Source organism: Mauremys mutica, chromosome 1, assembly GCF_020497125.1.
Source record: "Mauremys mutica isolate MM-2020 ecotype Southern chromosome 1, ASM2049712v1, whole genome shotgun sequence".
Lineage (NCBI taxonomy): Eukaryota > Metazoa > Chordata > Testudines > Geoemydidae > Mauremys > Mauremys mutica.
In genome coordinates, this window is record NC_059072.1 from 328134665 (window position 1) to 328148236 (window position 13572).

General features: G+C 45.8%; 1 protein-coding gene across 2 annotated transcripts in view; it reads left to right on the forward strand.

Annotated features, from left to right (window-relative positions):
• Nucleotides 1-13572, forward strand: part of CWF19L2 (CWF19 like cell cycle control factor 2) — a 164409-nt gene that overhangs the window by 27043 nt on the left and 123794 nt on the right. For both annotated transcript variants that reach the window (XM_045018576.1, XM_045018566.1), the window contains exon 5: nucleotides 12653-12772. In XM_045018576.1, coding sequence (XP_044874511.1) covers nucleotides 12653-12772 — 120 coding nt within the window. The remainder of the gene's footprint in view (nucleotides 1-12652; nucleotides 12773-13572) is intronic.

The window sequence follows — 13572 nt, forward strand, 5'->3', positions numbered from 1 at the left end:
CCCTGTTAATTTCTCTGCATAAATCAAGTCAATCTTCAATGACTTTTTGGGTACATGGTGCTCGAAGAGGTACAGTGACTAAAGAAACAGCAGAATGTTTGACCAGCAAGACAGGTTGCATCAAGGCTCCTGCTATATTCTTAGCTATGCTCTACACCTCACAAATGTGTCATCTGGAGAATTGAACTGTCCCTAACTGAAGCAGTGTGATTGCACTGGTTTAAGCACACACTGTTAAGTGTGTCTTTTCTACTTTTATGTTGATGTATGTTTTAATCCTCTCAGTTCAGTTTTGGTTACCTATCCCATGATGCTAATGTAGACCCTAGAATAGAGTAGATTCTGTGGGATTTTTGAAAGGCCACTGACGTACTGTAGGACAGTAAGAGTAGGACTCTCTTAACTATGGTAGTGGAGACCACGATGGCACTAAACTAGTGCAGATTGAAATGATTCAGGCTGAACTGTTATTTAGCCCTACTGAAAGCAAGTCTAGTCCAATTGTATTTGGCACACATGTGAATTACTGTGTGTGTGTGTTAGGCCCGCATAGTCTTAGGAGGGTGAATTTTGGAACAGCCAAGGACCAGTAAGGCTGGTCTCCTTGCTTCCAGCACTTTCCCTAATCTAATTTTCCCCTCTGTATAGTTAAACCTTCTTTCAAGAGGTTTTTATTAGTAATACCATGATTGTAACACCAACAGTGGGCTGGGTCCTTTAAGATCATCAAATTGAAGAATGCTGAGAGAAAACAAAGAAGTGCTCCTCTTTTGGTGAGGGTGTGCAAACCAGACTAGGTCTCTGTTTATCCAGTCAAACCATTGTACAGGGAAGTTTTTGGGGTAGCATCCTCCATGTCCCCCATCTTTTTTTTCCACCTCAGTGCAGTTAGAAAGAGAAGTAGCTTCCCTTGTATATATGTTCTCATAAGTAAGCTTCTCTTAATCTCCCTCCAACGTATCTGGTGATCAAAGATCTGGATTTGAATGCTTTACTCGAAGTGCAGTCACCTTACAGCCATATACCCCCTGCTCTGTGATGTGATGTCCCTGTGTCTGTTGTCCAAAATTACATTGATTTTTTTTCTGCCAGGTTGAATTGCAAACTCCTATATAATTACTGTCCATTGTTGCACCCAAGTCTCTTTGAGCATTGCTGCTTTTCAGATTTCTCCTTCTCTTTTCTGACAGGTCAGGCCTAAAGGCAATATAGGTAAACTTACAGAAACTTTCCTGAATGGCACATCTCTGGCTTTAAAATGTAGATTGTTGAATGTAGTCTAAACTGAGGAGGCTGTAAAAAACTGTTTTTGGATCTCTACCGATAGCTTTTGCTTCAAGGTAATTTCTTCCTTGTCCAAACACTCGTTGGTCTGTGAATTGGTTGACTGGTACTTGGCTGTCCACAATTAGACTATACACTTTATATGAGGAGTTAACGTGTGATATTTGAGGATTTTTTCCCCCTTTGGTAGACTCCTTCGAGATTAGCAAATGGACATATTTTCCCCAGCACATTTTAATGACCTAAAAATGGTCATAAGTTTCTTAATTCTGAATATGGTTCTGGCTTCCAGGGGACTGACTTTATGAAGCGAATCTGGTCAAGGGAAGCAAAAAGCCGCTCTGAATCAGAGAAATGCCCTTTATTGATTGCTGAAAATAGCAGGATAAAAGTTCAGAAACAACCCTTTTGTAGCTCATGGGCATTTGTACTCCCTATGAGCATTGAGTTCTTCAAGCCTTTTGTTTTTTGGGGAGGATAATTTACACCATAAGTGGCCATAGTGGATCAGACCAGACCATCTAACCCAGTATCCTGTCTTCTGACAGTGGCCAGTACCAGATGCTTCAAAGCGAATGAACAGAACAGGGCAATTATTGAGTGACCTATCCCCTGTAGTCTAGTCCCAGCTTCTAGCCGTCAGAGGTTTAAGGACACCCAGAGTGCAGGGTTGCATCTCTGACCATATTGACTAATAGCCATTGCTGGACCTATCCTCCATGAACTTGTCTAATTCTTTTGAACCCAGTTATACTTATGGCCTTCATAACATCCCCTGGCAACGAGATCCACAGGTTGACTGTGGTTGTGTGAAGCAGTACTTCTTATATTTACTGCTTATTAATTTCACTGGGTGATCTTTAGTTCTTGTGTTATGTGAAGGGAAAATAATACTTCCTTATTCACTTTCTCCACAACATTTGTGATTTTATAGACATCTATCATTCACCCCCTCCCCAGTCATCTTTCCTTCTAAAATGAATAATCCCAATCTTTTTAATCTTTCCTCATGTGGAAGCTGTTTCCATAACCTTAATAACCACCACATGCATCCGACGAAGTGGGTATTGACCCACGAAAGCTCATGCTCCAATACGTCTGTTAGTCTATAAGGTGCCACAGGACTCTTTGTTGCTTTTACAGATCCAGACTAACATGGCTACCCCTCTGATACTTAATAATTTTTGTATCCTTTCTCTGCACCCTTTCTGATTCTAATATCTTTTACGATATGGGGTGACCAGAACTGCATTCAGTATTCAAGATGTGGGCGTACTATGGATTTATATAGTGGCATTATGATGTTTTCTGTTTTAGTATCTATCCCTTTCCTAATCGTTCCTAACATTATTAGATTTTTTGACTGCCACTGCACATTGAGTGGATGTTTTCAGGGAACTATTCACAATGACTCCAAGATCTTTCTTGAATGATGAGAGCTCATTTAGACCCCAGCATTTTATATTTATAGTTGGGATTATGTTTTCCAATGTGCATTGTCACCTGCCATTTTGTCACCCAGTAGTGTGAGATCTCTTTGTAACTATTTGCAGTCAGCTTTGGATATGACTGCTGTCCAAACCAGTAATTGTGTAACATCTGCAGACTTTGCCATCTCACTGTTTACTCCTTTTTCCAGAACATTTATGAATATGTTAGTGTTGGTATCAAACCAACCTGACAGCTTTCTTTGACAGGGTAACAAGTTTTGTGGATGGGGAGAAGTGGTAGGTGTGGTATATATTGACTTTAGTAAGGCTTTTGATACTGTCTCGCATGACCTGCTCATAAACAAACTAGGGAAATGCAACCTAGATGGAGCTACTATAAGGTGGGTGCATAACTGGTTGGAAAATTGTTCCCAGACAGTAGTTATCAGTGATTCGCAGTCATGCTGGAAGGGCATAACAAGTGGGGTTCCGCAGGGATTGATTCTGGGTCCGGGTCTGTTCAATATCTTCATCAGTGATTTAGATAATGGCATAGAGAATACACTTATAAAGTTTGCGGATGATACCAAGCTGGGAGGGGTTGAAAGTGCTTTGGAGGGTAGGATTAAAATTCAAAATGATCTGGACAAACTGGAGAAATGTTATGAAGTAAATAGGATGAAATTCAGTAAGGACAAATGCAAAGTACTCCACTTAGGAAGGAACAATCAGTTGCACATATACAAAATGGGAAATGACTGCCTAGGAAAGAGTACGGCGGAAAGGGATCTGGGGGTCACAGTGGATCACAAGCTAAATATGAGTCAACAGTGTAACGCTGTTGCAAAAAAAGCAAACATCATTCTGGGATGTATTAGCAGGAGTATTGGAAGCAAGACACAAGAAGTAATTCTTCTGCTATACTCCGCACTGATTAGGCCTCAACTGGAGTATTGTGTCCAGTTCTGCGTGCCACATTTCAGGAAAGATGTGGACAAATTGGAGAAAGTCCAGAGAAGAGCAACAAAAATGATTAAAGGTCTAGAAAACATGACCTATGAGGGAAGCTTGAAAAAATTGGGTTTGTTTAGTCTGGAGAAGAGAAGACTGAGAGGGGACATGATAACAGTTTTCAAATATATAAAAGGTTGTTACAATGAAGAGAGAGAAAAATTGTTTTTCTTAACCTCTGAGGAAAGGACGAGAAGTAATGGGCTTAAATTGCAGCAAGGGAGGTTTAGGTTGGACATTACGAAAAACTTCCTAACTGTCAGAGTGGTTAAGCACTGGAATAAATTTCCTAGGGAGGTTGTAGAATCTCCATCATTGGGGATTTTTAAGAGCAGGTTGGACAAACACCTGTCAGGGATGGTCTAGATAATACTTAGTCCTGCCTTGATTGCAGGGAACTGGACTAGATGACCTCTCAAGGTTTCTTCCAGTTCTATGATTCTTTGTTGAGGAGCACTGGTCCCACTACAGATCCTATGGTGACCCTGCTATTTATCTCTCTTTACTGTGAAAACGGACCATTTATTCCTCCTTTTATTTCCTATCTTTTAACCGGTTACTGATCCATGAGAGGACCTTCCCTCTTATCTTGTAACTGTTTAGTTTCCTTAAGCACCTTTGGTGAGGGACCTTGTTAAAGGCTTTCTGAAAATCCATGTGCACAATATCAAGTGAATCACCCTTAGCCCCATGCTTGTTGATGCCCTCAAAGAAGTCTAATAGATTGAGACATAATTTCTGTTGACAAAAACTATGTTGATGCTTTGCCAAAAATCGTGTCTGTATCTGATAATTTTGTTCTTTACTATAGTTTCTATCAATTTGCCCGGCACTGAAGTTAGGTTCACTGACCTGTAATAGCCAGGATCATCTCTGGGGCCTTTTTTAAAAATAGGCGTTATGTTAGCCACATTCCAGTTATCTGGTATAGAGGCTTGTTTCAGCAATTGATTACATACTACAATTGGTAGTTCTGTAGTTTATATTTGAGTTTCTTCAGAACTCCTGTGTGAATACCATCTCATTCTGGTGACTTGTTACTATTTAATTTATCAATTTGTTCCATAACCTCCTCTATGGACACATCAACCTGGGACAGGTCCTCAGATTTGTCACCTGAAAAGAATGGCTCTGATGTAGGGATGTGCCCAGGGCCATCCTTAGGCATACACAGAATACGCAGCCGCATAGGACACCACGTAATTTGGGGCACCAAGTTTCGTGGTGCCCTAGGCAGCTGCATGCTGTGTAAGCGGCGCTGGCTCCAGCAGCCCAGCCTCATCCCCCAGCCAGCCCCCCATCTCCACCCCCGCCCTGCCCCCATTCGAACCCTTCCCCCAAGCTCCCACCCCGCTCCGCCCCACCCGACCTCTTCCTGCCCCTGTTCTGCCCCCGTCCCGCTGCCATTCCACCTCTTCCCCAAAGCCCCCTCCCCTGAACAACACAGCCCGTGGGATTAACAGGGGTACTGGAGCTGTCAGAAGGGGTCGGGCCCGCCCCCGACATTCACCAGTGGTGGTGGCAGGAGGCTGAGCGACCAGGCCCCAGCCCATTCCATCAGCTCCCAACCGCATTGCTCTGCTTCCTGCCGCTGCCACTGGTGAGTGCGGGGGCGGGCCTGACCCCTTCCTCCAAGCCCCCTTCCCAAGCGACAGGGCTGGGAGCTGGGGGAGTGGAGTGGGCTGGGGCCGGGCTGCTCTGCTTCCCACTGCCACTGGTGAGTGTGGGGGAGGAGCAGGCCCAACTCCTGCTGCCGGCGACAGACCCACTGCTAATCCCCTGCGCTGCACTGGGCCTCCCTGCCCTGCTGCTGCTCCTCACAGCTCCTGCCCCCGCGTCCCTGCAGCCCTTGAGCGCAGACACCACCCCCGTGGAGGGGCCGAGCCAGCCCCCCAGTGGAGCAGCCGCTCCCCCCCGCAAGGGGGGTGCAGGTGCTCAGGCTGCATAGGGCACCACCATAGGTAGGGACGCTCTGGATGTGCCCCACATCCTCTGCAGTGAAGACCGATGCAAAGAATTCATTTAGCTTCTCTGCAATATCCTTATCTTCCTTGAATATTCTTTTAGCTTCTCAGTCATCCAGTGTCCCAGTGGCTGCTTGATGGTCTTCCTGCTTCTGATGTACTTAAAAAAAATTGCTTTTAGTTTTTGTCTTTACTTAGGCTGGTCTACACTAGGACTTTAATTCGAATTTAGCAGCGTTAATTCGAATTAACCGTGCACCCGTCCACACCAGGAAGCCATTTAATTCGACCTAGAGGGCTCTTTAGTTCGAATTCGGTACTCCACCCCGACGAGGGGAGTAGCGCTAAATTCGACATGGCTATGTCGAATTAGGCTAGGTGTGGATGCAAATCGAACTTACTAGCTCCGGGAGCTATCCCACACTGCACCACTCTGTTGACGCTCTGGACAGCAGTCCGAGCTCAGATGTTCTGATCAGCCATACAGGAAAAGCACCGGGAAAATTTGAATTCCTTTTCCTGTCTGGCCAGTTTCAATCTCATTTCCTGTGTGGACGTCGTGGCGAGCTCAGCAGCACTGGCAGCGATGCAGAGCTCTCCAGCAGAGGAGTCCATGCAATCTCAGAGTAGAAAGAGGGCCCCAGCATGGACTGACCGGGAAGTCTTGGATCTGATCGCTGTGTGGGGCGATGAGTCTGTGCTTTCGGAGCTGCGCTCCAAAAAACGGAATGCAAAGACCTACGAGAAGGTCTCCAAAGCCATGGCACTCAGAGGATACAGCCGGGATGCAACGCAGTGCCGCGTGAAAATCAAGGACCTGAGACAAGGCTACCAAAAAATCAAAGCGGCAAACGGACGCTCCGGAGCCCAGCCCCAGACATGCCGCTTCTACGAGGCACTGCATGCCATTCTCGGTGGGTCTGCCACCACTGCCCCACCAGTGACCGTGGACTCTGAGGATGGGATAGTGTCGAGGGGCAGTTTCTCGGCGATGTTCGCCGATGGGGAAGATGAGGAAGGGTTTGTGGAGGACGAGGCAGGCGACAGCGGTTACAATACTGCTTTCCCCGACAGCCAGGATTTCTTTATCACCCTCACAGAGATCCCCTACCAACCCTCCCCGGCCGTTAACCCGGACTCCGAATCAGGGGAAGGATCAGTCGGTAAGTGCTATAAACATGTAAACATTTATTTTTTAACAAAACAGGAATAAAAACTATATAAAAAGAAGGTCAATGCATATAGGGATCGAACAGAAATCCTCTTGGGACAGTTGTACGAAGCTCTCTGAGAGGTACTCGAAAAGCCTCCGCAGGAGGTTCCTGGGGAGAGGTGCCTTGTTGGGTGCTCCGTGGAAGCACACTCTTCCGCGCCAGGCCATCCTGAACTATAATGGGAGCATCGCCTCGACCAGCATGGCAGCATAGGGCCCTGGTCTGTGCAGGGATTCACGCAGCATTCGCTCTCTGTTTCTCCTGGAGACCCGCTTCAGGGTGATCTCGCTCGGCGACTGCTGCATCTAATTAGGGGAATTACTTTAATGTTACTATTGTGAATGCCTGACTTTTCCTTTGCATAACAATGACCGTCGCTTAACAGCCACGTGTTGTAGGCTGCAGAGGAAAAGCATACAGGGATCTTTCCCGTGGACAGCCGTGAGGGGCTGGAACAGGGTCAGACTTTATTCTTTCTAGATTGCCTGCAGCAGGAGGGCACTGCTATCCATTAACTGTTAAGCAGCCTAAAGTTTACGGCTTACCAGGCCTGGCTGCTACACGGATTCTGCTGTCCTGCCCCGCTTGTCCGCTCTCCAGTGCAAGACCCCAGGCAATGAAAGCGAATGCCGAAAATTCGAACTTGTCCTGAGAGCACATGAGATTAGGTGCCCTGTATGGTCTTGTTCACAGAAACTGAGTAGACTGTGTTCAGTGTTCGCAAACATGTATCTTTGGAAGGAAATCACTTCCTTTTTCCCATCACACAGCTGCGGCTCTTTCCCGAACTGCCCCAGCATCCCCCTCACAGAGGCTGGGGCAGATTAGGCGGCGAAAGAAAAAGACTCGGGACGAGATGTTCGCTGAACTGATGGCCTGCTCCAGAGCCGAGGCGGCCCAGCAGAGCCAGTGGAGGGAGACCCTCTCTCAGCAGCAGCGCTCACACAGCGAACGGGAGGACAGGTGGCGGCAGGAAGACCAGCAGGCGACTCAAACGCTGCTTGGACTAATGAGGGAGCAAACGGACACGCTCCAGCGCCTTGTGGATGTTGTGCAGGACCGCAGGCAGGAGCAGAGAGCCCCCCTGAACTGTATCTGCAACCGCCCTCTCCCACCACAAAGTCCTGTCCCCCCCTCACCCAAAATCACAAGAAGGAGGGGCGCTAGGGGCCATGAAAACTGTCACTCCACCCCAGCAGAGCGCTCATGTACCAAACAGCTCTCATTCCCTAAAGTATGAGAATTGCTTGCCTTCCTGGCTCACCCGATCCCAAATCCCAGTTTCATCCCCCAACTGTGTAGTTGAGTATTAAAAATAGTTTGCTGTTCATTACTGTTTCCGTCATGTTTCTTTGCAGAAGACTTTGTGTGAAGGGGGGGGAGGGGTTTGTTAATTGCATAGGACAGCCACCATTAACAGGGTACAGACATGGGGGCAGGATCAACAGCAGGTCACACACAGAGTGCAGTCACTAGGCACCCGGGTCACTCTGCGAGGAGTCTGCTGCCCCAGGTCAGTCTGGGAGGTGTATGTTGCCCCAGGGTCCGAGCGCCTGGCATCCACAAATGGCAAGGCAGGCTGCCCTTACCATGCCCTTCCACCCTAGCCATGAACCTCTCCGATGCCCTGAGCCCCAGCCAGAGCCATCATCCCCCCACACCTACTCACCCTTCCCACACACCCCTCACCCCTTCCTGCAAACCCACCCCTTCCTGCACACCCTCCGGTAACTGTCCTCCCCCCAGAGACAGCTGTAGGAGCAGGAGCCTGTCAGTCCTCGAGTGTAGAAGCGGTCTGTACATCACTGCACACCGTACCCACCACAGTCTGCGTCCCTGTTGGAACCCTTGAACGAGAATTCGTTAGTAAAGAAAACTTTGTTAATTAAAAATGTTTCAATAACTTTATTTTTAAACGTCTGTTGGAAGGGGGGAAACCTGGTGAACGGGGTATGTAACCGCTGAAAAAAGTCAATAGTAACTGAAACAGGGGCAGGTTCAGCTTCTCTGTAAAGAGACTGGACAGTCATAGGTTACCCTGCTCTCTGAGGAACCTAGCTTTCAAAGCCTCCCGGATGCACAGCGCTTCCCGCTGGGCTCTTCTAATCGCACGGGTGTCTGGCTGAGCGTAATCAGCAGCCATGCGATTTGCCTCAACCTCCCATCCCGCCATAAAGGTCTCCCCCTTGCTCTCACAGAGATTGTGGAGCGCACAGCAAGCTGCAATAACAATGGGGATATTGGTTTCGCTGAGATCCGAGCGAGTCAGTAAGCTCCTCCATCTCCCCTTGAGACGTCCGAAAGCACACTCCACCACCATTCTGCACTTGCTCAGCCGGTAGTTGAAGAGCTCCTTGTCACTGTCCAGGGCGCCTGTATAGGGCTTCATGAGCCAGGGCATTAGCGGGTAGCCTGGGTCCCCAAGGATCACTGTAGGCATCTCCACATCCCCAACACTTACTTTGTAGTCCGGGAAGAAACTACCTTCCTGCAGGCGTCTAAACAGACCAGAGTTCCTGAACACACGCGCGTCATGAACCTTGCCCGGCCACCCGACGTAGATGTTGGTAAAACGTCCCCTATGGTCCACCAGTGCTTGCAGCACCATTGAAAAGTAGCCCTTTCGGTTAATATACTGGCTGGCCTGGTGGGCCGGTCCCAGGATAGGGATGTGAGTGCCATCTATAGCCCCACCGCAGTTTGGGAATCCCATCGCGGCGAAGCCATCTATGACGACCTGGACGTTTCCCAGGGTCACCACCTTTGAGAGCAGTAGGTCAATGATTGCGTGGGCTACTTGCATTACAGCAACCCCCACGGTAGATTTGCCCACGCCAAAGTGGTTCGTTACTGACCGGTAGCTGTCTGGCGTTGCAAGTTTCCAGAGGGCTATGGCCACTCGCTTCTGCACACTCAGGGCTGCTCGCTTCCGGGTGTCCTGGCGCTTCAGGGCAGGGGCCAGCAAGTCACACAGTTCAAGGAAAGTGCCCTTACGCATCCTGAAGTTTCGCAGCCACTGTGATTCATCCCAGACCTGCAGCATTATGCGGTCCCACCAGTCCGTGCTTGTTTCCCGGGCCCAGAATCGCCGTCCCATAGCATGAACGTGACCCATTGCCACCATGATCTCCGCGGCGCGGGATCCCGTGCTTTGTGAGAGGTCTGTGCCACTCTCACAGTTCATGTCCTCACCGCGCTGCCGGAGCCTCCTCGCCCGATTTCTCAGCAGCTGACTGTGGAAGAGGTGTTCGATAAGGTGCGAGGAGTTGACAACGGCCATAAGTGCAGCGATGATTGCAGCGGGCTCCATGCTCGCAGTGCTGTGGCGTCCGCACTGTCACTGACCAGAAAAGTGCACGAACAGAGTTCCCGCCGGTGCTTTCAAGGAGAGAGGGCGGGAGTGACGGTTGAATGACGACAGTTACCCAAAACCACCCTCGACACATTTTTCCCCCAGAAGGCATTGGGGGCTCTACCCAGCATTCCAATGGGAAGCGGGGACTGCGGGAACTGTGGGATAGCTGCCCAGAATGCACCGCTTCCAATGTCGACGCTTGCCCCGTTAGTGTGGACTCACAAAGTCGAATTAGTGTCTTTAGTGTGGATACACAAATTCGAATTCATCAGGTCGAATCCACAAATTCGACCTAAGTTAAATCGAACTACTCTTGTAGTGTAGACATACCCTAAGTTGCTCTTCAGATTCTTTTTTGGTCTGCCTTATTACTTTTGCACTAGACTTGCCAGAGTTTTTTATGGTCCTCTCCTTTTTCCTCACTAGGGTTTGACTTCCAATTTTTAAAGGATGCCTTTTTACCTCTGACTGCCTCTTTTCCTCTGCTGTTTAGCAGTGGTGGTATTTTTTGGTCCTCTGCTGTTTTTTAATTTGGGGCATAGATTTAGCTTGAGCCTCTGTTATGGTGTTTTTAAGTAGTCTTCATGCAGTTTGGAGACATTTTACCCTTATGACTGTTCCTTTTAAATTTAATTTAACTAGCTTCCTTGTTTGTGTGTAGTTCCCCTTTTAAAAGTTGTGTGCAACTGTGATGGGTTTCTTTGACATTTCCCCCCCTATAAGGATGTGAAATTGAATTGCATTATGGTTGCTTTTACCGAGTGATGCAGCTATATTCACCTCTTGAACCAGAGGCTGTGCGCCACTTAGAACTAAATCAAGAATTGCTTCTCCCTTGAGGGCTCCAGGACAAGCTGCTCCAAGAAGCAGTTATTAATGTGTCTAGAAATATTATCTCTGCATCCTATCCTGAGGTGAGATGTACCCAGTTAATGAGGATAGTTGAAATCCTTTGTAGCCTCTCCAGTCTCCCTGAGCATTTCACAATCACTGTCATCATTATGTTGGTAGTGTATTCCTACTGCTTATACTCTTATTGTTAAAGCAGGGAATTTCTAGCCATAGAGATTCTCTGGTACAGTTTGATTCATTTAAGATTTTTACTTTAATTGACTCTATGCTTTCTTGCACATCCAGTGCCACTGCCCCACCAGCACAACTTTCTCGGTCATTCTATATATTTTGTACCTTGGTATTACCGTGTCCCCTTTATTATCCTCATTCACCATGGTAAACTGATGAGGTTTTGTAGATAACCCCACTTTTTGTTCCTCCTCCTTAGCCCAAATCTCCTTTAGGAAGTGGGATATCTTCCATTTCATATATGTGAAATTGTCTCAGATGCATCATCTAGCAGCAGCATTGGTTGTAAATGAGAGACATGACATAACATAGTGGCAGCCATTCAGATTGGCGCTTCAAGCCTTGAAGATTAAGGATCACAATGAACACTATTTTTTCATTGTTCTAGAATGGCATCAGAATTCCATTCTTTTTGTTAGAATACACATGGATGTGCCTAACATTTTGATTTTGGTTAATTAGTCATTTTCAATGTGCATTTTACTGCTTTCTTTTCATGCTTCACAAACATTTTATTTGTTCTAGATGATGTGTGATCTATGGGAGGGGAGGAAAATATGCCTTTACCTGTTTGAGTGTGGTATATTGCCCTATATCATGGTTTATTTAATCTACTTTTTTTCTTGGGATCATAGCCCTTATATTTAAAATGGCCTCAATCTGGCATTTGTAAATGTGGTTTTGTACCTACATTTGTTGACACATTTAATAGAAGTTAAGTGTTTAATTACTGGATTTATGGGCATGTTTGGGTACCTAGGTGTCTGGGAGCTATCAACTGCACCCTATGATTAGTTGCAGATTTTGTGCCTGCTAAATTAGACCAAAGAGATCATGAAGCCAAATGCAGTAAGAATCATTAATTTTTCAACGGTTTTGGAGTAAGGTGGCACGTAAAGCGATCTGGCAAAATGATGTACAAAACATACAATGTTCAGTGAAGAACGACATTCCTAATCTCATATTTACTCTAATGAATTTGTATGCACCCACATATTTACTAGTGTGCTTGCTCGTAAATAAATCATGTCTAGACTATACACCTGGAATTACGAAGAAAAGCTGTAAAAGTCGGCATATGTAAATGAATTTCATGAATGAAGTCTTAAGAATATTTGTTTTGCATGCAAAAATGTTTTGAAAGCTAGAAACTACTGTAAAATCTACACCATATATTATAAATATCAGATGATACCAGTAATTTTGTGAGTTTGATTTATACCTGAGCTGTATATTTTTGTTACAGAAAATGGGTGTTTACCGAGTCTGGCTATTATTTTGTTTTGGATGAAACTGTTTGTATTATTACAGAGGGATGAATGGATGACCTTAGATTTTATGTCTCTGAAAACCACGTCTGCAGCATCACTCAAAGCAGAAAAAGAGACAGAAAAATTATTGGAGCAACAGAAAGCCCAAGCAATTGAACAGGTAAAAGGAATTATTTATATATTGCACCAGTTTTCAGTGTATCTTCCTAAATGCAGTGTATAGTTTTGTCATACACTTAAGTTTTTATAAACTACGTGTACTCTAAATTGCTTAAATGAATCCCCTTTTAGATTACAGTTTTATTTTTAAAATCGTCTTAAAATAGTATTTATTGACCATATGGTGGTGGTCATTTTATACTGGTAGGTTATTACTTGTTTGGGACGAGGGAAAGAATTTACGTTAGGAAGCTTACCATGTGATAGGAAACCCATTAAATTAAACTTCAATTAAGAAGAAAGCCAATTCTAGCAAAAATTGATGACTAAACTAGAGTGAAAAGATTAAATAATAAAAGTTAATTGTATTTTTATGGCACCTATCTGCCATAATACTTGAATCATTTTACAGAGATCTGTTGAATAGCTAGAAATTGGCAGACTGAGGGGCTGACCTTCTGTTCAGTTCTGCAGGCAGATGGCAGACAAATATTACCTAGTATTTATATGTCCTTAGTCCTCCCTTTGACCATCCACTATTGTAGTTTTCCAGTTTGTTGTTATGCCTCTATGAAACATCAGTGTTGGCATGCAATTTCTGGTGGGATTCAATTTACAGCATCCTAGTTGTTGTCCTTACTAGCTTTTGAGAAAGCGTGAAGGGGGTGATGTTTTGTTGTTGCTTTTTCAGTAATTTTTTAAACTTTTCTATACTCCTAAAGGAGTCTTCAGTGTTCAGTCCAAAAATATATGATGTATTCTTAATTCTAAGGGATATTCGCATTAGGAATGTGGTATATG